This window comes from Pelophylax lessonae, assembly GCF_965119305.1.
Source record: "Pelophylax lessonae genome assembly, chromosome: 13".
NCBI classification, from domain to species: domain Eukaryota; kingdom Metazoa; phylum Chordata; class Amphibia; order Anura; family Ranidae; genus Pelophylax; species Pelophylax lessonae.
In genome coordinates this window covers 115,376,638-115,402,519 of record NC_138780.1, presented here as the reverse complement: position 1 = coordinate 115,402,519, position 25,882 = coordinate 115,376,638, and the positions used below count along the sequence as shown (strand labels likewise).

The following is a 25,882-nucleotide window of genomic DNA, read 5'->3' as shown; positions in this document are numbered from 1 at the left end:
CATACAAGGAGAAGACTGATCAGAGATGCAGCCAAGAGGCCCATGATCACTCTGGATGAACTGCAGAGATCTACAGCTGAGGTGGGAGACTCTGTCCATAGGACAACAATCAGTCGTATACTGCACAAATCTGGCCTTTATGGAAGAGTGGCAAGAAGAAAGCCATTTCTTAAAGATATCCATAAAAAGTGTAGTTTAACCGGTTGCCGACCGCCGCACGACTATATACTGCGGCGGTCAGCCCCGGCCAGGCAGAGTGACGTATCGGTACGTCACTCGCCTGTCACTGACTTGCGAGCCTATCGCGGGCGGGCGGGCGCGCGCCCGCCGAGGCGCGCCCGCCGCGGCTCGTTCACAGGCAAGTCAGTGCGTGTGACCGGCGGACTCGATGTCCGCCAGTCACACTGCGATCGCTCCTGTGAAGGGAGAAAGACAGAGCAGCTTGTGTAAACAAGCTGCCTGTCAGTTCTCCCTGTGTAAAAGTGGAGATCTGACCGTTCTACTATGTAGAACGGTTGATCTTTGCTTTTACACCAATAGGAATGTCCCTACACAGTTAGAATCACGCCCCTAGGACACACTTAACCCCTCCCTGTCCAATAAAGTTAACCCCTTCCCTGCCAGTGTCATTTTTGCAGTAACAGTGCATATGTATAGCACTGATTACTGCAGTAATGTCACTGGTAACCCCAAAAGTGTCAAAAATGTCAGTCAAGGGTCCGATCTGTCCGCCGCAATGTCGCAGTACCGAAAAAAAAAAAAAAAAAAAAAAAAAAAAAATCGCAGATCGCCGCCATTACGCGTTAAAAAAAAAAAAACCAAAAATGACAAAAATCTTTCCCTTTGTTAGTAAACGCGATAACTTTTGCGCAAACCAATCAAAATACGCTTTTTGCGATTTTTTTTTACCAAACATAGGTAGCATAAAACAAATTGGCTGAAAAATGTTAAAAAATTTTGATTTTTACTTTTTTTTGGGGAATTTCATATAAAAAAATGTGAAAAATATTGTTATTTTTGCAAAATTTACGCTCTTTTTTTGTTTATAGCGCGTGATCAAAAAATCGCACAGGTGATCAAATACCACCAAAAGAAAGCTCTGTTTGTGGGAAAAAAAGGGCGTCAAATTCGTTTAGGTACAGCGTCGCACGACCGCGCAATTGTCCGTTAAAGTCACGCAGTAAAAAAGCGCAAAAAAACCCCTGGTCCTTTAGCAGCCAAATCCTCCGGGGCTTAAGTGGTTAAAGTTTGCCACAAGCCACCTGTGAGACACACCAAACGTGGAAGAAGGTGCTCTGGTCAGATGAAACCAAAATCAAACTTTTTGGCAACAATGCAAAACGTTATGTTTGGCGTAAAAGCAACACAGCTCATCACCCAGAACACACCATCCCCACTGTCAAACGTGGTGGCAGCATCATGGTTTGGGCCTGCTTTTCTTCAGCAGGGACAGGGAAGATGGTTAAAATTGATGGGAAGATGGATGGAGCCAAATACAGGACCATTCTGGAAGAAAACCTGATGGAGTCTGCAAAAGACCTGAGACTGGGACGGAGATTTGTCTTCCAACAAGACAATGATCCAAAACATAAAGCAAAATCTACAATGGAATGGTTCACAAATAAACATATCCAGGTGTTAGAATGGCCAAGTCAAAGTCCAGACCTGAATCCAGTCGAGAATCTGTGGAAAGAACTGAAAACTGCTGTTCACAAACGCTCTCCATCCAACCTCACTGAGCTCGAGCTGTTTTGCAAGAGGAATGGGCAAAAATTTCAGTCTCTCGACGTGCAAAACTGATAGAGACATACCCCAAGCGACTTACAGCTGTAATCGCAGCAAAAGGTGGCGCTACAAAGTATTAACTTAAGGGGGCTGAATAATTTTGCACGCCCAATTTTTCAGTTATTTGTTAAAAAAAGTTTGAAATATCCAATAAATTTCGTTCCACTTCATGATTGTGTCCCACTTGTTGTTGATTCTTCAAAAAAAAAAAAAACTACAGTTTTATATTCTTTATGTTTGAAGCCTGAAATGTGGCAAAAGGTCACAAAGTTCAAGGGGGCCGAATACTTTCGCAAGGCACTGTAACCCCCCCTGCTTAGTAAGCATCGCTAGCCTAACCTGACCACCCTCCCACACCCCACCACTGATCCCCTATTGCTGTTATGAGCCAATAGTGAAATTTAGAGGCGGAAGGGGTGGGCCAAAGCTCTTGGACAGAAAGGCTGGCTGGTGTTTGTATACCAGAGCTTCCTAGGATCTGAGGCACCTGTGTGGTGAATAGAAAAATCTACCCAACCTGAAGGTGGTGCCTTCTATATATTGCCAGTGGCAGTTTCATCTCAGATTAATTTTAAAGAGTAAGTTCACCTTTAGAAATAATATATAAAATAAATGCACATCTTTTTGCAGGTAAAAAAAAAAAAAAAAAAAAAGTGCATTTATTTTTATTTGTAGCTTGGAAAGTATTGCAACAGCGATCAGCAGATCGTGGGTGCCATGCAGGACTCCTGCAGACTTCTCAGTGTATCTGTGCTCATACGGGCAGGCAGATCCACACTGACAGGAATGAATGACTGAACTACCAGAGAGCTCAACAGTACCATGGTAGTTCATTGAAACTACAAGCTGACGGCCAAAAAGACTGTCGGGATTTGTAGTTTCCCATTCATAGAAGACTGTAAATGAATGACTTGGCAGGATGTTATTTTCAAACAGTGACAGCGGGCACCCGGAGAAGATGCCTGCTCATTGTCACTGGGGAGGAGAAATGGCTGCAGCCGCTGGAACACGTAACATGTTCCAAAAGGTGATCTCATTCTTTAGGCCAACACTGGATTAGATGTTACAGCTAATGATACCTTACGCTCTTGCATCATGTTATTAAAGGGTTCAAATTAAATTAAATATATGAACAAATACTAGGAATTTTACCTTTACATCCTGAAAAGATACTTGATCCTGACCATGGATCTTCATTTGTTCTTGAATTGCCTGGTTCAAAGACAACAGCAGCAAAAAATGAACAAATTGCACTAAAAAACAAAAATTGTAAAAGATAAATAACTGTAAATGTAATGAAAACGTTTATCTTTTTCCATACATGGGCTTTGCTTCCTGCAATAGAGCTGCAGAGGAATTGTGCTATAATGTTCATCTCATTGAAAGGTTTACGTATCAGCCAGGGGCGTATGTGCAAAGGTTGCCATTGCAACCCGGCCCCATGCTCCAGGGGTCCGTGCGCGCCCCCCCAATCCCCGATAGCACCTGGATAGAGGGGCGGCGGCATGCAGAGGAACCGATCCCTTCATGTAGCCACTGAGTGCCCGCTTCTCATCCTCTCCCTCCCGCAGATATTTAGCGGCTGCAGGAAGGAAATGGAGGGCATCTGTTCCTCTACATGTTGCCCCCACTGCCTCCCTATCCCTGTCCTACTGCCCCGGGCCCCTGTGTGCTTCCCTACCCTCCCCCCCCCGCCCCCACCAGGTTTCCCCCTCCCACTGCAGGTGATATGTCTGTTCCTTGTCTTAATGAACAGAGTCAGTGATCGGTATTGATATTTCACCAAAGCCCCCAACAGGGGTCCTAAAAAATATATATGTTAGAAAATGTTTTTTTTTTTTTTAAAAAGAATTATTAAATAAGAATAAATAAATAAATAGTAAAAAACAAACACTATTAACACCAGTGGCGGAACTACCAAGTTCGCAAACGTCACACTTGCGACTTGGCCCGAGAGTTCTGCCACAGTGGGGGAACCCCAAGATGGTGGAGAGGTGGCCTGCTGTGGGAATGTAAAAAAGGATCCCACGATGGGACTAAAGAGACCCAGGATTAGTGGGAAGGGCCCCAGTCCGGGGACCCCTTCATGGATTCTTGCAACCAGGTCCTGAAGGTTCTAGTTATGTCTCTGGTATTAGCCGAGACCCACAATGTGTCACCAAAACAAGACATGCTTGTTTCCACCTTTTTTTCATACTTTGTTGCATCTCAATGCTGCTGTTCTCCTGAAGCCTTTTTCTATTCACCTTTCTATATGGACTCCAGTGATGGTTGCATGGCATTGCTCATGGCAGCTTTCCTGATGAAGACAACCATGCTTGTGTAAAGTGTGGTGCAATGTCAACTTCGTCACTGGAAGCCCATGTGACAGAGCGACAACAAAAAGGCACACTAGCTAGACAATGATATAGCGCTGCCATTCTATCACAAGTGCCGAGCAAGGACCTTCATATGTCAGAATCACCAGCCATTGTTTTAATGAAACTGCGAATTGAAAAATATTGATTTCTTTTTTTTTTTAATACTATTAACATGGTAAACCTCATAAGAGAGTTTGTGATTGAGTTTATATATACTTTAAAAAGGAGACTCTGAAAGCAACAAAAAATATCAGAACGGTAAAAAATATCATAGGGAACAATGAATGATAGCATATTGATCTGCAGTAGAAAGATAAAATCTACAGCCTGCTTGTTCCCGACAACACCACTGGTTTATCTGCACAAAAAACAGAACTATTAGCCCAATATGTTCAAAGGAAATGACTCTTCATGATAATTACAACCAAACCAGAACATACTCTGAAGAAGTAGTTAAGAGAAAAGACATTCAGGTAGCCTCTGTTCTCGATGTCAAGAAGTTTGAATATGTACTGCAGGGCTGCCGGCTCCTTCCTGTTCTCCAATGCTAAGACAAAGTCTAAGTATGTCTTGTAATCCTGGAAGCAAAAAGTAAACAAGTAATACAGTTATTGAGTGTAAATGATAAACAATGCATTCTTTCTTAAAGAACATCTAGGCCAGAGAACAACCATGTAACACATTGTAGCCTACCAGTCTTTAGATGTGGTAGCTGCATTCATTTTCCATTTCAGGCTGGCATTTTCAGCGGGTATAGGAAATAGCTGTTGATCTAGCCAGAAATGCAGGGTCCCTGTTACTTCCTGTGCTCTCAACTGAAAGCACAAACAATGCTATCTTTCTTATGTAAACTACTAATTTCTACTACTGAGAGGGAGCTGTGTGTTTATGTATATCATGCAATCATGCATAGGGTCAGAATGTAGTCAAGGTAGATTCGAAGTGTGCACCAGATTGGGAGTTCCTATTGATTAAATTTTGCTGCTTTGATCACTCGAGAGAATTTGCAGCAGTTATATCTGCAGTATAAATTACACTTGACGCAAATTGTAAAATTGCCATGCAGTTGGTTTATGATTCTGTGAGTACTCAGATGGCAAAAAATAAAACAAAAAGGAGTTTGTATAGTGGCAAGGGATTTTAATAAGGCAGATTTAAGATCAGTGCTGCCCAGGTCTAAGCGGCATGTTGTTATACCCATGGGGGGGGGTGGAGTATCTCGTACCATCTTTACACTAAAGTGCACGGTGGGTACAGGGCTATCTCTTGCCCCCAATTGGGGTTATCAGATCATATATTAATTTTTATGGTAGCAGCTTACTCTCAGGTTAGCAAAAAAAAAAAAAAAAAAAAAAAAAAAAAACTATTAAGTACAGTGAAAGCGGATTTTCACCCTCAAAAAAAGACTTCCCTCCTCTCCTCCACTGTCAGAATGGGGCTGTCTGCCTTTTTTTTTTACTTTCATAAAAAAAAAAAAAAGCGCAGGACAACACTGGATCATCTGGGTAGGAGAGTATCAAACCAAAAAAAGGGGGGGGGGGGGAGCGTCCGAAGATCTGCTTTGTAACATGGTCAGAAGGAGCTGACACCTTGCAAGACTGCTTTGAGCAGACTAAGTGGCAGGTGTTTAGGGATGCCGCTACCACAGGCAATCAGCTTAATGTAGAGGAGTACTGCTCTGTGGTATTGGCATATATAAGTGCACAGAAGACAAAGCTATTGTAAAAAAAAGATTAGGCAAATCCCTAAACAGAAACCCTGGGTAGATAGGGAGGTAAGGCCAGCCAGCTGCACACGGTTCCAATCTCGGCCGGTTCAGCAGGAATCGGCCGAGATTCAAACCGTTAATGGGCAGGCTGAATGTACCAAGTTGAATGATCAATCAACTTGGGTACAACTAGCCTGCTGGATTCACTTGCAATGATTGCTAGCGGCTGCTATACCACTAGCAATAATCACTGTCTTCTCCTAGCGGGGGGGCGGCTGCCTCCGGCTGGGAGAAGACAATGGCTCGGCAGGAGGGATTTCCCTGTCAGCACTATCTGTGTTGATAGGGGAAATGTGGTTGCAGAAAAGAAATTTGCTCTGTGTATGGCCAGCCCAAGGGCCTTGGTTAGAGATCGGAATACTGCCTTACAGGGTGGCAAGGGGGAGGTTAAGAGTAGGGATTAGGGAGGCTAAGCAAAGGTATAAACAAAGACGGGCCTGGGATGTCAAGGGTTAACAAATGGAAATCTGCAGGCCTATTAACACCCTATCCCAGGTATTGTTGTAAAGAAATGTGCCTTTCAATTGGAAAATGTCTTTGCAGACATCTTCAATGTTTCTTTAGAGGAGGGGGTGGTGCCTTCTTTCTTAAAATCATTGATAATTGTTCCAATCCCAAAGTCCAATATTTTTTGTTCAAATGGTTTTCGTCCTGTGGCCATGACTCCCATTGTAATACAATGCTTTGAGAATCTCATCTTAAAATCATATTAAGCAGCATATTCTCTTGTGGTTAAACATCTGCCAGTTTGCATTCAGGGAAAATAGCTCTATTAAGAATGCCATTGCATTGGTCTTGCAATTGGTTTTGTTTCGTTTGGAAAACTAGGCCTACATGCTTTTTATTGATTTTAGTTCAGCATTGGATACAATTTTTCCAATGAAACTTGTTGCTAAGCTTAACTCTAAGGCTCCATTCACACCTGGGCATTTTCAGCTCCAAAAACGCTCAAAAGAAAAGTTTCCAAAACGCCCAACAAGTAAAACCCCATTCATTTAAATGGCCCCTGTTCATATCTGAGAGTTTAAACGCCTGAAGCAAAACGCCCAACGCTCAAAAAAGTACATGAGCTTCTTTTTGGGCAGATTACAGGCGTTTTCCATTGGTCTCTAGTCAATCTAAAAACGCCTGCACAAAAAACGCCTGTAAAACGCCTGCAAAAACGCCTGAAACAAAAACGCCCAGGTGTGAATGGAGCCTTAGAGAATGAGCCCAACACTTTGTAACTGGATTTTGGATTGCCTGGCTGATAGGCAGCAGAGGTAAAAGTTGGAGATCGTTACTCAAACGTTGTCCCTCAACTGTGTTTCATTTTATGATTGGTATTGTAAAATTATAAATTCTCTGATTCTGATGGAAACATGAACACCTGTTGACAGCCTTTAAATATATTTATTGTATCCCTACTGTTAAAAGCACATCTCAGCTAGGTAAAAATGTAAGGGACATCTTCCTCTAAGACTGCGCTCAGAGGACTAGGGGAACAAAGTGTAGTGGCTTTGTAAAAATGGTACATATCAGATGTATTTGGGTTGGCATGCTTGGAAGGATGCTTATGCTCATATAAAAGTTTAGGTTTCCTTCCATAAACGATTTTGAACACTTCAACAATGTGCTCCAACCCTAATCCTCCAAGTTACCTTGCAGTTCTGCCTGAGCATGGATTCATGTACACTATAATCTACTTTTCAGAGAACTTTAGATTTAGAGAATGCAGAGGGAATTGAAGACATCGGCGAAATATTCAGACGCAACTGTCTACAACGAACTATAAACTAAATTGTGCCTCCTGAAAAAGCAGATTACCAATTGCTTCCTGTTAAGGCAACAACAAAAAGAAGCAGTGACATTGAATGATGGATGAATGCATTAGGTCATTAGCATACTGATCAGTAGGACCCTTGGTGGTATTGACTTCCCACACCTTTTCATTACTACAGCACTCTTTTTGGGGGCAAACATATTATGGTCATACTTTCATCCAGTTTAATCATCTGCCCAAAAAAATTCTACCACCTTTGGAGCTCCGAGTCCATAAAATGGGCAATGAGGAGCAATCATTGCATTCCCTGATGGACAAGTCCTCACTAATGATGCAATTTGCTGAAATCCACCTGATGGGAGTGCTCTAAGACTGGACAAGTCGTCCCTATATGAAGGTTTCAGTATGAATGATAGATCAGGCATAGATCTATACCTGCCACCTAATCCCATCTTTCATTTATAATTAGAGTTTATGTCTGTTCCTATTTGCAGTTAGAATGTATGTATTTACCCATTTATAAATACACCCAACACTTATTCTAAGATCCAGTTGTCCTAAATTAAAATCAAGGCACCCAAAACAAAGTACACATTCCTTATAATCCTAATATTTTCACTGGGGCCAATGAATGCGTCACAATTCTTTATAGGCACTACAGGGAACAAATGGGCATAAAAGTTGATGTACCAAGTGCAGCACTTTTAGATAATCTATTTATCTCTGACTTACAGTACTCACTCAGTTTATAATTCTTTCAATGTAGACATAAGACTTGATTAGGTAACACATGATATACAAGTCTTACCATCTCCCCATCATATGTCAGGCATTCCTGGAAGACTCGATCTAAGAATACACTGGTCAAGGTTCCGGTACCATAACGGGACAGTTCCTCCTTGCTTAGCATCCCATTATGATCTTTATCAAGATTAAGATACTGACCTAAGTAGTAAACACAAGTCAGTGAATACCAACTACAAGACTCACATTCTGTCTGTCATCATAATACTCGCAATAATAATTCTTAAACATTGCATTCACATTGGAACCACAACGTTCAATATTTTTTTGGTTTCTATAACTCAGTGTTAAAGTATAACCAAAAACAAGAACAAAAATGTGATATATTGGAGATAATCAATCCTAAAATGTAGTGGCTGCATAGATTTCAAGTTAAATACATATGCTGCATGTACAGATAAGTACCTGCTAAAAAAATCCAGTGTGCTTGAAACTTCCTTTTCGCTGAACTGAAAACTCAAACAATGTACAGTTCCTTGAAGAAGTATTCATACCACTGGAAATTTTTGCACAGTTTGTCATGTTACAACCAAAAATGTAAATGTATTTTATTAGGATTTTATGTGATAAACCAACGCAAAGTGGCACATAATTTCGAAGTGGAAGGAAAATAATGGTTTTCAAAATTTCTACTGATATTTCATATGGAAAATAAGTACAAATCATATCTCTCATCTGACGAAGGAGCTGAGCTCCAAAACATGTAACCGCCCACCACCCGCTCTATTGGACACCAGCCGGTGTGTCCACACCCTGCCTTCAGGGAATCTAATGCGGACCAGGCTGAGACACAGATGAAAGGACGCATCTACAGGAAGCGGATCACCGGATGTCCTCATTGCAACCACTCAGCACAGCGGATAGGAAGACACCAGACAGATCTTTGCTATGCCCATGTCACATTTACCAAATGTGAGTGAGTGCTTTTATACTTTTAACCTAATAAATACTCAGAGCCTACTGCACTTAGAGGTGCCTTGTCTTTTTATCGATAAAAGGGGGGGAATGCTGGGCCAGCAAAAGAAGAGCCAGTGAAAGGCCAAAAAGGAGGTCAGTCTCCAGAACAGTTATCCAATCCACTCTATTGAGCCATAACGTGATGGAGGGAGGGTTTGGGTCCCTTCATCTCTGTGCAATGCAGGCTTTGGTGGCATTGGGTAGATGACGAAGGACTGACTTCTTATAAACTTTGACAGGGATACCCGAACAGTGGAGAGGGAAGAAGGCAGGGTCGTTTGGAACCGGATAGTCTATAAACTTTTTGGGCAACTCTCCGCACTTCTTTACAGAAATGGTCTGATTTCGGACAGGACCAGAAAGTATGGATGATTGTCCCCTGTATCTGAAAGTGGTATTTTTTGTATGATTTTCTGATCATGTGTACGCGCCTCAAGTACGGTGATCTCTCTGGTTTTTTTTTTTTCCATTCAGCCCGCAGGGTTGAACGAAAAAAAAATTTCTAGTTTGTACCCAGATTTAGAAAGAAACTGGAAAATACTTACCATAGACTCTTAATGCAGAAGGAGCAGAAAACCAATTGGACTCCTGACTTTCTTTAGAAAGTTCTTCATCCCGAAGCTATAAAAAAAAAAAAAAAAAAACAGGAGGAACAAATGTTTAGCAACTGGACCTCCTCATGACCCATGAACCATACATCCTGCTTGCTTTCGCTCTAGGATTTAGGCAATATCACACTAGAGATCCACACTAGAAACATTATGATACCACTCAGTTTTTACTCCCCCGCAAGCATAGTTTTGCAGAGTTTTGGCAATCAATGCCTATTAGAAAGGTTCACACAGCATTGTTCACTCACTTTTTAAGTTCAGATACAAAAGTAACAATTTGGCCACTGGTAAGCCAGTGATTCCTTTTGTATCCGAACATAAAAGTCTGAGTGAACATTACAGTAAAGCATCAGGTGAGCAGTGGAGTAGGAGAAGCAATCCCTAGGGGTGTGGGCTGATAAGTAATAAAAAAATGACATTGGTGTGATTGGAGACACCTCAACAGCAGCAGAATCGGCAGTGTGACATGGCACTTAGGCCATATGCTTTCCTCTATTACTTGTGGAGGAAGCCAACTACCGCATGGCACTTAGGCCAGATGCTTTCCTCCATTACTTGTAGAGGAATGGTAGAGGAAGCCAACTACAGCATTCAATATTTGGAAACCCAGATGGAGTAATATATTCCCCTCTTTTATTTTCTCCCATAGTCAAAGCTTTTCCCTGCAGACAGGAAATGGGTGAAATCCTAAATTGTCAAAACAATGTGGCTCTTTGGCTCTTGCACCAAATGATTAGATAATCAGCTCACGTACATAAAGTACTGCAGACAGATAGTAAGATATGAGTACATACCTCGAGTAAATCATCCAAAAAGCTACAGGCTAATATATCTTGTATTTTTATTTTTCCTGAAAAAAAAAATACAGAAAACAAAAAAGCTGATTGATTAGTATGTAACATATTTCGTTTCTTCAGATATAGATAATCTCAAAGCAACCATAACATTCTCAAACAACCCATTTTATTATTCATCAAAAATATTAACAATCTGGCTAGTGTTCCTCCTATATACAGTTACTGTACATAATAGCCTCTTCATCATATCCTAGTAATACAGCAATGGACACACTACTATATAAGAAAAATATTTTTTCTGTCTAATGTATTCAGTTCAAACAGAGAATATCAGTGGCATGGGTTACTAAATTATGGGTGTATATACATTGTACTGGAGGATTTAAACATTTCTATTACCTGTCCTCAGAGGATCAAGAAAGAAAAAGAACTTTCGGACAGCTGTACAAACATAAAAAGAATAAAACGATTTCTCCAAACCGTCCAACTGAGGCAGAGTTGGAATAAGCTCAAGGATGTAATTCTCCAAATCCTGCCAGAGAATAACAAGCAAATCACTTTACAAACCTTTAATAACCACATCACTGGTAACAGAACAAACACAAAATTACACCACAAAAATCTTCCAATGACACAAAGTACAGAAAACAAAAATATAATATACAGGCAGATACTTACTGACTCTCGGAGGTAGCCTTGTCCAGCCACATCATACAAGCTTAAACCTATCCTTGTCTGATGTAGCCACACTGAGAAAAGATACTGCGCATTAAAATTATTTCATATAAAAAACACCATTGCACAACTCTAGGTCTGTCCAGTGCTATAATTCCCTGAGAAAACAAGGTGCAGGTGCGGCTCATCCTGAGAACACTGAAGAAAATAGAGTTGGAGGACCACACACCCAAAAATAAAAATACTATTTCTTTATTTCAACAAGTTAAAATCTCGACAGCAGAACATAGGATATCAAACAGGGAACGCAATTGATGTGTTTCATTACACAGAGGCTTAAATCAACATAACTTCACCGAAAAGAGGAAGTTCCGCTTGTCTGCCTCCTCCCTCTTTAAATGTTGGCACTTTTTTATGTGGGTGGAGCGGGTACCGGATTTTGACAGGTACCTACTCCAACTTCCGGTCAGAGTGCCATGCTGATCCAAGCAACAGTTTGAGCCACCGCCTGCTCCCCCACAGCCTTCTTGGACACTACACAGGTCCAGGAAAGCTGCGAGAAGGCTCATGCAATCACAGTGGGAAGCTGATTGTGAAGCTGCAAGCAGTCACAATTGGCTTCAGAAAGTAAACATGTCCACGCCTAGACCCAGTCTGAAGAGCCGGCTTAGGTAAGGACTGCATTGGATTCCTAGACAGGTAAGTGTCCTATTATTAAAAGTCAGCTGATAACGCTTTGGGTCTATGACATGAATTGCATCAACCGCGTTCCCCATATGGTATGCTATGTGCTGCTGTCAAGATTTTAAAATTCTTGAAATAAATTTGATTTTTATTAATCGGCTGTATGGTTATCCACCTTAAAATTATTTCAGTATGCAAAATGAAATGTACAAGTAATAACTTAAACAGAAATGGCTATCATCCCAATTTATAACTAGCTTTTAGGGTAAGGTGCACATGGAAGGGCCTTGCACAACACAAACAAAACATAGGTTTCCCCAGCACACTTACCAGCTAAGCAAGCATGGGCAGGGGTGTGTGCAGGGGATAGGGTCAGGGACGGGGACCTGCTCTGGGGACAGGCTGGCTGGCAGTGTGGATAGAACAGTCATTCATTCTGATTCTGGACTGTGGTCTGCTATTTATGCCTCCTGTAAAAAGGTACAGTTGTACTTTAATACATAAAATGCAGATCATGATGTGGAGCCAGCAGTGTCCTCCACAGTGGCCTCTGCAGTCCACGACAGGAGGAGTGCTCATATGACTAGAAACAGACATCTGACATCCTGACAATTGGAGTAAATCTACAGAGCCCTTTAGAGTTATATGAACAGCTTATAACAGAACCAATGTTGGGCCTCTTACCAGATAGCGCAGAGTTTGTGCTGGAAAGATACTCCTGGGTGAATGTTCCCTCAGCTGGCTGGATATATATGACCGCCTTCGCAACCATGCAGATCCGCTTTCTCCATTTTACTCCACGGGTTACCATGTGAGGAATAAATGAGCAGACGCTAGTGTAATACCCCCGAAGCTCCTATCTCAGCAGAAGTCTCATCAGAGGAAACACGTCAGAGAGGAGGCGTGTCGCGCCGCCAATTGCGTCACCTATCGCCCGATCTGCAGCCGGGCATAGGCGTTCAGATCAGGCTCTCCTGTCACTGTCTCCTTGCAACATATATGTAAGTGCATTACCTTATTTTCTAATAAATCATCGGGGGTATTACCCTAGCGTCTGCTCATTTATTCCTTACATGGTAACCCGTGGAGTAAAATAGAGAAAGCAGATCTGCATGGTTGCAAAGGCGGTCATATATATCCAGCCAGCTGAGGGAACATTCACCCAGGAGTATCTTTCCAGCACGAACTCTGCACCATCTGGTAAGAGGCCCTCTTGTGCCACAAACACAGGGTGGAATTGCAGTGGAAGATTTCCTCCTTTCAACTGGCTATATTGAGTTTATATTTGCACCTTACTATAACCAATCTGGTAAGGAGGAAAGCCTGATGGTGGTGGGAGTCACTCTATAGATCACCTTGAATATCACTAGAAGTTGATTTCCTACACCCTAATTTTTTTAGCGATTTGAATCACTTGGTGAAGATCACATTATTATTTGGATGTTGTGGACTATCATTGTTTTTTGAACCTCATATTGGTTTTTCCAACCCTTTTTGATTGATTTGAACCACATTCACATCCATTGGACTATTACCTATTTTTCTTCACTATATACAGGAACTTTCTAAATATCACCATATATTTTTGTTGTGAATTATTTATTGCACATACCATATTGTGTTGATTCACTTGTGCATCATTTGTTTAGTGCACCTATTTTTTCAACATTTATCACTACTAGGTTCACTTCAGGTAGCAGCTTTACTCTTATCAGCGCACCCATTAACTTTCACATATAACAGAACCAAACCAATCGATTTAACAGTTTCCCAAAACCGTTACATTCGATGCATGCCATGAGTGATAACTGTCACAGGTCTTTAGCTTTTAACCCAACTGCCAAGCCATCAAATGGCTGGTGTCATAACTGATCACTTGTCCAGCAGCATGGAAATTGCAGATCAAAGAGGTTTAAAGCAGAGCTCCAGGCTCCTTCAGAAAAAATTAAAAGTCAGTAGCTACAAATACTGTAGCTACTTGCCTTTTAATATTAGGACACTTACCTGTCCACGAATCTAGCGGTGTCTTTACCCGAGCCAATTTTTTTAAATTGGCTCTTGGGGGTGCTGCCAACCGCCATCTCGGCTAAGGGAAACTGGCAGTTAAGCCTTGTGGGTACACATCCGGTTCCCTACTACACATGTGCGAGGCGCGCTGTGCTTTGTGAATGGCCCAGCGAAGGGGGGAGGAGGAGGGGGCCGAACTTCCGGCTGAGTTCACCTGCTCCTCCCCCCGGAAGGTGGCAAATGTGGCAGCGGAGGGGGGAGAGGAGGCAAACAAGCAGAGCTTCCCCTTTAGGATAGAGCTCCGCTTTCAGCTAGCCAAAAATGGATTGACATTAGACCTGTTCAGCAGGGACCAGTCAAATTTCAATCCATCTTAAAAAAAAAAAAAGATCCATCTATGGTTAGCTTAAGATGGCAGCTTCCTTGGCTATTAAGGGTTGGGGGGGGGGGGGGGTTTAGATGCACTTTACGTTTTAAAACAATATTAATTTCCCTATTAAACCAGCATCCCTCCATAAATCCTCAAACTCACCTTTTCTCATTACATAGTTGAAAAACTGCATAATGGAAATTCTGCCATATGGATCATTGTGCACAAGTTTGCTGAATACTTTTGCAGTAAAAAATGGTCTATGAGAAAAAGGAAGACATGTTGATATATAGAAGTTTCAAAAATATGATAGAATAATTCCAGAGAAAATATATAGTGTGCAAGACCAAGTTAAAAAAGAAATGAACGGAAGGAAAAGTTTATTAAACATTGTACTCACCTGCATTTTTGTCCAGCCTTTTCCCCTACAGTCTGGAAGTTGGTATAGTTAATCATGGCTTCATCACCAATCATAGGAGGGGACTGATGTTTGTCCAGAAGAAACCACAGATTCTTAGCAAAGGAAATATAAACGGAGTGAACACGCAATACATTCCCTGTAATTCATAAAGCCTGGAGCAGGCAGATTTTGCAAGTCTGTCAAAAAACTCAAGGAGTTTCCAGTCACAACTTACCAACCAGCCTGCGACCAACCAAATTAACCTAATAGTATGTATACGCATGTACTTGCAAATGTGTGCAACTAAATCCCTGTTTTTAACGCATACTGTTGGAGAGGTTAATTTGATTGGTCGCAGGCTGGTTGGCAAGTTGTGAAACCTTTTTTCATTTTTACTTCCCTCTACCTAAAATATTTCATTTTGTTGTACAGTTTATAGGTCACATTAAAGGTGTAAAGTTCTGAAATGATTTATCTTGGTCTCATTTTTGTACATCACAGAAACCTGACATTTTAACAGGGGTGTGTAGCCATACATAAACACACATACCCGAATATATATTTCAGTGTTGTCACATGAAAAGATATAATAAAATATTTACAAAAATGTGAGGGGTGTACTCACTTTTGTGAAATACATCTACATACATACATACATACATACATACATACATATATATATATATATATATATATATATATATATATATATATATATATATTATATATACACACATACACATATATACACACACACACAATGGAATGAAAATTAAAATTATACAGTGGGCTGAATTCAAAGACACCCTAAAAATCAAAGTGAAAAAATGATGCAGCAGGCTAGTCCATTTTGCTGAAATTTAATTGCAGCAACTCAAAATGGTAGTCAGTAGTTTGTATGGCCCCCACGTGCTTGTATGCATGCCTGACAACGTCGAGGCATGCTCCTTTTGAGATGACAGATGGTGTCCTGGGGTATTTCCTCCCAGATCTGGACCAGGGCATCACTGAGCTCCTGGACAGACTAAGGTGCAACCTGGTGGCATCAGATGGACTAAAACATAATGTCCCAGAGGTGTTCTATTGGATTTAGGTCAGATGAGCGTGGGGGCCATTCAATGGTATCAATTCCTTCATCCGCGAACTGGCTGCATACTCTCGCCACATGAGGCCAAGTATTGTCGTGGACCAGGAGGAACCCAGGACCCACTGCACTAGCATAAGGTCTGGCAGTGGGTCCAAAGATTACATCGCAATACTTAATGGCAGTCAGGGTGCCATTGTCTACCCTGATATGCCTCCCCAGACCATCGCTGACCCATCACCAAACCCGCCATGCTGAACGATGTTACAGGCATCATAAATGTTCTCCACAGCTTCTCCAGACCCTTTCACGTCTGTCACATCTGCTGAAGGTGAACCTGCTCTTATCTGTAAAAAGCACAGGGTGCCAGTGGCGGACCTGCCAATTCTGGTGTTCAATGGCAAATGCCAATGAAGCTCCACGGTAACGAGCAGTGAGAACAGGGACCACTAGAGGACGTGGGGCCCTCAGGCCACCCTGAAGAAGTATTTTTCGGATTGTTTGGCCAGAGACAGACATTTGCACCAGTGGCCTGCTGGAGGTCATTTTGTAGGGTTCTGGCAGTGCTCATCCTGTTCCTCCTTGCACAAAGAAGCAGATACCAGTCCTGCTGATGGGTTAAGGACTTTCTTTGGCCCTGTGCAGCTCTCCTAGAGTAACTGCCTGTCTCCTGGAATCTCCTCCATGCTCTTGAGACTGTGGTGGGAGACTGTGGTGGGAGACACAGAAAACCTTCTGGCAATGACACGTATTAATTTGCTATTCTGGAGGAGCTGGACTGCCTGTGCAACCTCTATAGGGTCCAGGTATCGCCTCATGCTACCAGTAGTAATACTGACCCTAGCCAAATGCAAAACTAGTGAAAACAGTCAGAAAAGAGGAGTAGGGAATGAAATTGCAGTGGCCTCCACCTGTAAAACCATTCTGTTTTGGAAGTCATGTCATTGTTCTCCATCTAGTGCCCCTGTTAATTTCATTAACACGAAAGCAGCTAAAACTGATTAACAACCCCCTCTGCTACTTACCCAACCAGATTCATATACCAGGAGTTTAATTGACTTGATGCTATAATCTGATTAAAAAGTGTTCCTTTAATTTTTTTGAGCAGTGCATATATACACACATATATACATACAGAAACTGTTCTTACAACCCCAATTTTATGCAATTTTTCTTGCTGTTATGAACCTTTATGAATCTGACAGACATTTAAAACACATACCCTTTTCTCCTGTGCTATATAAGGAGTGTTTTGCGGTTATGCATCTATGAAGGCATACGCATAGAGCAATGGAGTGGGGAAAAGGAAGCTCACTAAGAGGGAGAAAAAATAAAAATAAAAAAATACAACCTTTCCTCTGATTGGCTGAGGAAGATTGAGACATCATTAGCCCACCTTCTCCACCTTAGCCAATCATAGGAAGCTTTGTTTTCATTCATAGAATACAAAACTTTCCATGAATGACTGATGAGTAGTGCAGTAAATAGTTCATTTGGGCCAGCTTAGCTCAAGAACACTATTTAACCTCCCTGGCGGTCTGATTATGTTCAGATTTCTGTGCTAAAAGCAGTACATTCTTTTGCATGGAACCTGTTTTACATTTTAACCACTTCAGCCCCGGAGGATTTGGCTGCTCAATGACCAGGCCCTATTTTGCGATTTGGCACTGCGTGACTTTAACGGACAATTGTGCGGTCGTGCGGCGCTGTACGGCGTCCTTTTTTTCCCCCACAAACAGAGCTTTCTTTTGGTGGTATTTGATCACCTGTGCGATTTTTATTTTTTGCGCTATAAACAAGAAAACAAAAAATAATAATATTTTTCACTTTTTTTTATATGAAATTTAAAAAAAAAAATAAAAATGTAAGAATCTAAATTTTTTTAACATTTTAGGCCAAATTTGTTCTCTGCTACATATTTTTGGTAAAAATCGCAATAAGCGTATTTTGATTGGTTTGCGCAAAAGTTACTGCGTTTATTAACTACAGGAAAGATTTAGGTCATTTTTATTGTTTTTTTATTTTTTTTACTAGTAATGGCGGCGATCTGCGATTTTTTTTGCGGGACTGCGACATTGCGGCGGACAGATCGGATCCCTGACATTTTTGACACTTTGGGGGGTAACAGTGACATTACTACAGTAATCAGTGCTAAAAATATGCACTGTTACTGTAAAAATGACACTGGCAGGGAAAGGGTTAACTGTACGTTGCCGTGATTCTAACTGTGGAGGGGCGTGGCTTGTGAAGTAATCACAGAGACATGTGATCCTATACAGCAGGATCACATAGCCTCTGTGATCATTTCAGGGATCAGCCAGAAACTATGTGCCAGAAAGAGACATCAGAATCATTGCTGTTGTCACTTTCTGTACCTGATGACGAATTTTCCCACGAATCGTTATCGCTCAGTTTTTCAAGCAACTCCCGTTTCGCTGTCGCTGTTTTCCAGTTCGTCTAAAAGCACTTTTGTGCAAAAAGGACGCTTTTTGGATGCCATGGTCATTCAAAATTTTCCAGGCACAAAGCACAGGCAGGGCACTGGAAAAGTCACCAGGTGAAATGGGATGATACAGTGTAATCCGTTAGGATCACAGCTTTGTATCAGGTCATTAGTGTATTTACACTTGAATTTGCCGCCGGTTCCACCCCCCTGCATCGCAACACTCACAGGGAAGGGAACCGGAAGGCAAGTGCTGGCAATAAACCGGTGGTCCAGGTAGGGTCTTTTGGCTCCGATGAAGAGGCGAAGCCTCAAAAGACGTTAGCCATCAATTATCTTGACTGTGGACTGTCATTTGATGGATTGTGCCATATGTATCTGATATGCTGGCTTACAACCCGTGTTTGTGAGTATTTATATTTTTACTTGATATTAATAAAGCCCTTTGGAGGATAATGCTCTAGGCCAGTGCGCCCTCTTTTTGTTTTTTTTAAGTGCTGGCAATTGGCTGTGCACAGAGCGGGGAGAGAGGGGGAGGACGGCGGGGGATCGCAGGGAAGGGGAGTAACATTCTGGGGTAATCCCGAGTGTGGCTCGGGGTTACCACTTTTGGTACTTAAAGTTAACTTCGAGCCACACTCGGGAATACCGTCCGGGAGGGTAAAGTGACATTAAATGTGGAGTTAGGCTGTAGCGATTGTGTTACCTTCAGACATTAAGAAGTTAATATCCATCTTTGAATGTTGTACAGTGGAAATATTGTATATAACCAAGCATGCATGTCAGTGACAAATCTGAATAATTCTACTTTGGATAAAATCGGATTTGTTGATGATCCTGTGCTCATCTACCTTGTTCTCATTTCTGTATTTCTGAGTTCTAACGTGACAAGTATATATCTTTATACGCTCAGAGGATCCCAGCATTTTGTATTAAATTACAAGGTGTGTAATATATATATATAAAAAAAAAAAAAAAAAAAAAAAGAAGGACACAGTACAGTTGACACATCTATTCCGTCTGAGAAATATCATCTCAAAGTAATGACTATTGTTTTGTAAAATGTCCTAATGCAAGCATGTCAAATTAGCTATCAAATTCCTTAATGTTTGTGACCAGACTGACAGGAGCTGGAATTAGTGCCAGGGTTCAGGGTTTAATCATAATTTGGTTAAATTGAAGGCAGAAAAATCCAAAATTCTTTTGTTAAGGCAAGTGCAGCTACCACAAGGTGACAAGTTCAGTGTAGAGTGGCAATAACGCTTAACAACACTTCTCACCTGTAGCTCCTCGTTATCTAGCAATTCTCGACTCTTCCTCTGCAGAAATACAGCTCGCGACTCTTCTCGTAGTTTCTGTTGTAACACCTCATCTTCTGCTGGTAACTGCATGGCAAAAAAGGAACTAATCAAGACCTGTGCTAAATAGTTATTACTTCTTAACAGTGAACTACCAGCAAACAGCTCAATACACAAGTTAGATTTAAAAAAACATTATAGAGTTATAATATAGTTCTCATTCTTTTAATAGCCAAGCAAATGTGGAATGATCAACAAAAGCATGCAATAGCCAGCATGATGAAAAATGAGTTGCAACTATGCTAGGGTCGGTATGTGATCAAGAAATAGTTACTGCAATAGTATATTTATATATATATATATATATATATATATATATATATATATACATATACATACATACACACACACACACACACACACACACACACACACACACACACACACACACACATACGCCGATATTTTTTTTTTAGCAGCGTGGGGGGTGGGGGGGATCGTCGGTCTGGAGGAGTGGTGTCAGGCTGGCCGCCCCGCCTCTCCTGGCCCTGGGACAGTACTCTGCAGTTAAGAAAAAATCACCGCCAGCCCCTATTTATCAATCCTCCCTACATTATATCACTGTCAAAACGGGGCCTCTAAACACCTTGCTCGTTTCCTTCTTTCTGGCCGCTCTCCTCCTCCTCCTCGGAGTGTAGCTTCAGATTGGTGGAGGAGAGCAGTCACATGATTGGCCATTCAACATCAGAGGAAAGCAGTCACATGATCGGCCATTCAACGTCAGAGGAGAGCGGTCACATGATCGGATTTGAAAGAACGGCGCTAACAAGGTATTTAGAGCCATCGGTTTACTATGACACTGACACAATGTAGGAAGCATCTATGAAAAGGGGTTTGCAGTGATTTTTTTTCTTTTATTTTACAGTACGCTGGCAGGGCTGTCCCAGGAGACTGGGGGTCTCCTGGGAGTGCATGGGGCTGTGCAGTGTAAAGGGGGCTGGATAAAGGGAGAAAGTTACTGTACAACCCAATTCATCTCCCAACACACCTCAAATCCCTCCCAAGTCCCACAACTACAATACATAATGTAGAAGCTCAGCTGGGAAGTACTGGGGTGTAGAGGTACTAGGATGGAGAAAGTGGAATGTATCACTCTTGACACCATCTCCAGATTCAAAGTTGCTGTGTCATACTGTGCATGGGGGAACTGTGTAATGTAAGGGGGGGGGGGGGGGGTAAGTAATGAAAGGGGCTGTGTATTGTTATTTTTAATTGTTTAAAATGTTTCTTTCCTGAAACTTCCTTCTTAACTACCTGACATCCACGCTACAGCCTATATACGGCTGCAGCGCGGACTTGAATTTTCGGGAGGCCGTTTTTATACGGCCTCCCAGAAAGACTCTCCCCGCGCGCTCCCGCGAGTGCGCATCGGGGAGAATCTGTGCCGGCCGTGTCCCTTGGACACGGCCGATCACAGATCGTGGTGAATGGCCAATCACAGCGGCCATTCACCACGTGATCAAGCCGTCCAATGAGAGATGATCTCATATGTAAACATATGAGATCATCTCTCATCGCCGGCGCTCCTTCCTCACACAGAGCCTGCAGTGTGGGGAAGGAGGGGGAGCCGTCAGCCGCCGGGGACACACAGCAATGTTATCAGGGCACTGATCACCAGTGCCCTGATTACTAAAGGTAAAAAAACATACACACATTGCCCCCCCATCAGTGCCCACAGTGCCCGCCTCAGTGCCCCCCATCAATGCCCACAATCAGTGCCCATAGTGCTGCCAGTCAGTGCCCATCAGTGCCTGCTCATCTATGCACTGATGAGCACTGACTGGCAGCACTATGGGCACTGAGTGTGGGCACTGATGGTGCTGCCCATCAGTGCCACCCGTCAGTGCCCATCAGTGCCACCCGTCAGTGCCCATCAGTGCCACCCGTCAGTGCCCATCAGTGCCACCCGTCAGTGCCCAGCAGTGCCGCCTATCAGTGCGGCATATTAGTACCTCCTCATCAGTGCCCATAAGTGCCACCTCATCAGCGCCCATAAGTGCCACCTCATCAGCGCCCATAAGTGCCACCTCATCAGCGCCCATAAGTGCCACCTCATCAGCGCCCATCAGTGCAGCCTATCAGCGCCCATCAGTGCAGCCTATCAGCGCCCATCAGTGCAGCCTATCAGCGCCCATCAGTGCAGCCTATCAGCGCCCATCAGTGCAGCCTATCAGCGCCCATCAGTGCAGCCTATCAGCGCCCATCAGTGCAGCCTATCAGCGCCCATCAGTGAAGGAGAAAATTTTATTTTCAAAATTTACTCGCAGAAAATAAGAAAAACTTTTTTTTTTTTTTTTTTCAAAATTTTCTGTCTTTATTCTTTTTTTTTGTAAAAAATAAAAAACCCAGAGATGATTAAATACCACCAAAAGAAAGCTCTATTTGTGTGAAAAAAATGATAAAAATTTCATATGGGTACAGTGAAGCATGACCGCGCAATTGTCAGTCAAAGTGTGACAGCACTGAAAGCTGAAAATTGGCCTGGATGGGAAGGGTGTTTAAGTGCACAGAAGGCAAGTGGTTAAAATGAAGGTGCGTGTTATACGCCGATAAATACGGTATATTATATATATATATATATATATACACATACATATATATACACACACACACTATATACTGTACATAGTCATCCAACTCAAATTTTGTGCTCAGGCTGCAAATTGATTTTTATTGATGGTACATTAATCCGTACAAAAAGCACAGCAGTTTTGAGCATCTTTCGAGCTGCGTTTTCTTTCTCAATTTAGGCAACCTGTTTTTATTCTTCTATGCTGGCAGGTACATTTGCTCACCCTGTAGTAGAAGCGAGGGATGTTCTGGGAATTTGACCCTTTCTGGCATCCTTTCCAATCAGAGTAAAATTTAGTAAACAGAGCCATTTCTTCATCCTTCATTTCCTCCTCACTTCTTCTAGCTGACAAAAAGAAAAGCTTCTTGTTAAACAAAGGAAAAAAAAACAAAAACATAATTGTCACAAAATTTAATGGTCTACATATGAACCAGCAGAATACACAAAAAAGTGTTACCAGATCACATCATTTAAAATAAAAACTTGCTTCTTCCATGGCTTAAATAATGAATACTGCTCTGAGTTCCATTAGGTAATATACAGTTTAGGATAACATGATTGGGTCCCTGGCTACCAGGTGCATTGTTGGTATCTTACATCATTCAGTAATGGATTTCAATTACAGAGACCTAATCAGTGACGATAAGATGAACAGCAGAGAGCAAGGCTTGCAAATATGGCTGTCACCATAAACAAATATATATTTATATATTTTGAGGTACTAGCTGGCAGGATTGTGGACAGTGTGCATATGTCATCTAGGTTTCCCAAATATACATGGTGACGTGCTCTAAAGTTTATGGCTAATGTGGGGAAAAAAAAATGTTGTTCTCCCAAAATCTTAAGAAATTCTTTCCTGGGTTATGAAACCCAGATACTTTGTAGTGCTTTGGGTGGTAATAATCTTCCATCCCTAGGTCCATACCTTACCTGATAGCCAAACTTAATTATTAGTATCCCCTGGCACAGACTTTCCATTATAAATTAAGGGCTGACGGATGCTCAGGGCTCTCTCTCTCCTGTGAAAGCCTATTGTGTGAAAAGGCAGAGTGCTGACAGAACACTAAAAAAGGTACAAGCGCTGCTTGTTTGTTTTAGGGCACCTACTCTGGTAAGCTAGCCATACATGGCTCAAACTTCACAATTTCAGCAGGAATCAACCAAAATTTGAGCAATTGGTGGCCCTGTCAGTACCACCCAGCTCAGTAAAGGTCAATTTCAAATCAAAAGAGCTAGTGACTCCACTTCATGCTGATGATGAATATTTAAAATCAATATTAAAGTGGTCTCCATATTGGAAGGGGAAGGATTGTTAGTGCCTCTTCTTGCAGTGACTGGATGGGAAGGAGAGAGATGGCTATTTATATATCTATTCGTATAAGATGTTAATCTTGAATACAATTCATTAAGATTTTGATTATTTCTGTGACCTGGAGTGTGTTCATCTTTACTATGTTCCACCACTGAGTGGTGTAGTTGTTTAAGGGGTATGCCCAGATGGCCATGTTTTGTACTTAACACAAACATTCTATAAAATTTTGGCCGTCTCGTCATCCATTTACAGTGTTTTGTGAATGGGAAAACTACAAGTCCTGGAAGCCTTTGCGACTCTCGGATTGAAGATCTCAATGAACTACTACGGCACTGTTGAGTGTTGTAGTAGTTCATTAATTCTGTCATAGTGTAACTGCCTGGCTGTATATATGGTATGGGCAGACAGATACACAGACAGTTTGCAGGACTGTGGTATTACACCCACGATCTGCTGATTGTGGGTGAAATGCTTTACATGTCCATTACAAAAACAATAATAAAAAATAAATGCATTTTTTTTTCACCTGCAAAAAAAAAAAATGTGCATTTAATATTTTTTTTTTTTTGTAAAAGGTGAACTTATCCTTTAACCTCTTCCTCCCACCTCTTTTAGAGGTTTAAAATGCTGGGAGGCGGGGCATGGCTTAAGATCATGTGACCGCTGTGATTGGCTGTCACGTGATCGGAAAACTCCAGATTGCATGCAGCGATCGGCACAGCGCCACTAAAATGTTCTTGGCACAGCACCACTGACCTCAATTTATGCAAATATGCAGCCGCTCAATGCTAAGGCCCAGGCGCCGAGAGGCCACTTACTTGCATGTGGCCAGCGCCAAGGGGTTAAATACAATAGCTGGTGGGGAAGATTCCTTCATCCATGCTGGTTAGTGCTCCAGCCTGTTTCCTACAGTCCCCTTCCACAGAGATCACTCCTCTCCTGGATCCTGAGAGGACCTTTGACTGGACAGAAGTGTCCACATCACATGCCTTGACATGCACCCCCAAGAGGGCCCCTGTTCCGTGAAAATTACCTACCAGTGAGAAAAACCTACCCTCGTCACTTCCGGTTCACGGCAGTGTGTGTAACGCGAGCAGTTACATTAAAACAGCTGTGCTGCACTATGAGTCATCTCCGCTCCTGTCACTGTCACTTCCCTGATCTCGGATAGTAAATATAAAAGCGGCGGCGGGTGTATGAGAACATAAATCACGGAGCCGAGACCCGCTTTTATATTTACTAGCCAAGATCAGGAGAGTGACAGGGACAGGAGCGGAGATTACTTATATTGCAGCACAGCTATTTTAATGTAACCTCCACGTGGGTAGGTTTTTTTCACGGACACCGTCAGCGTTTCCTACTAGTGCGCATGCGCACTAGTCTGATCCTCAGCTCTTCCATTAGGTATCCGGGGCTGTGAGCATGCGCACTGCAGCGCTGCTCAGCTGTTCCTGGCCGGAAGTGACGAGGGTAGGTTTTTCTCACGGGGTAGGTAATTCTCACGTTACACCCCACCTAACGTACAATGTAAACAAATAGGGAAGAGAAGACTTGGGACTGGAGCATCATGTGACCGCTGCTTTAAAGTGATTGTAAACTATCACCTTGTAAAACAATCCATTCAGTTTAAAATAGAAATACAAAGGCAAAAATTTTATGTATAGCTATAAAAAAAAAAAAAAAAAAAACACAACATTATCAAAAGCTTTTTTTTTTTTATAAGTGATCACATCCCCTCTGTTCTCAGCTGAATAAGAGCTGGGGTTAGGAGGAGAAGCAGAAGTACACTGATCTTTTCAGTAAATGGCTGTGTAGCAGGGGCGTGTCAGGACAAGTCTGATCATTGGAAGAGAGTACACTGGGTTCCCAGCATAGCTAAAGAACTGACCACGCTGTGTTCTTCTGCTTAGTGTGGTCAGTTTTTATTAGGAAAGCAAGGGGACTAGCAGGAACACCAGGATACTTTCACATACAAGTACATGGTACAGCAGGCACATATCAGGAATATGAAGTAAATACCAGGGATATATATATTTTTTTTGCGATTAGTTGGGGGGGGTCTAATATTTGCCCAAACATGGGCTTAAAGTAAAAGAAATAAAAAAGGAAAAAACAATCACCATCAAACAAAAA

General features: G+C 42.1%; 1 protein-coding gene across 1 annotated transcript in view; it reads right to left on the bottom strand.

The window, feature by feature from the left end:
• The window catches only part of PPP2R3C (protein phosphatase 2 regulatory subunit B''gamma), a gene marked incomplete at its 3' end in the record, with an annotated part of 38,545 nt that overhangs the window by 6,144 nt on the left and 6,519 nt on the right, over positions 1 to 25,882 (bottom strand). Inside the window, exons 3-13 of the mRNA XM_082275478.1 lie at positions 22,661 to 22,782; positions 19,788 to 19,892; positions 14,981 to 15,093; positions 14,743 to 14,840; positions 11,523 to 11,593; positions 11,244 to 11,376; positions 10,842 to 10,897; positions 9,982 to 10,057; positions 8,484 to 8,620; positions 4,586 to 4,723; positions 2,938 to 2,997 (exon numbers count right to left, since the gene is read on the bottom strand). Of these exons, the coding sequence (XP_082131604.1) occupies positions 2,938 to 2,997; positions 4,586 to 4,723; positions 8,484 to 8,620; positions 9,982 to 10,057; positions 10,842 to 10,897; positions 11,244 to 11,376; positions 11,523 to 11,593; positions 14,743 to 14,840; positions 14,981 to 15,093; positions 19,788 to 19,892; positions 22,661 to 22,782 (1,109 nt within the window). The remainder of the gene's footprint in view (positions 1 to 2,937; positions 2,998 to 4,585; positions 4,724 to 8,483; positions 8,621 to 9,981; positions 10,058 to 10,841; positions 10,898 to 11,243; positions 11,377 to 11,522; positions 11,594 to 14,742; positions 14,841 to 14,980; positions 15,094 to 19,787; positions 19,893 to 22,660; positions 22,783 to 25,882) is intronic.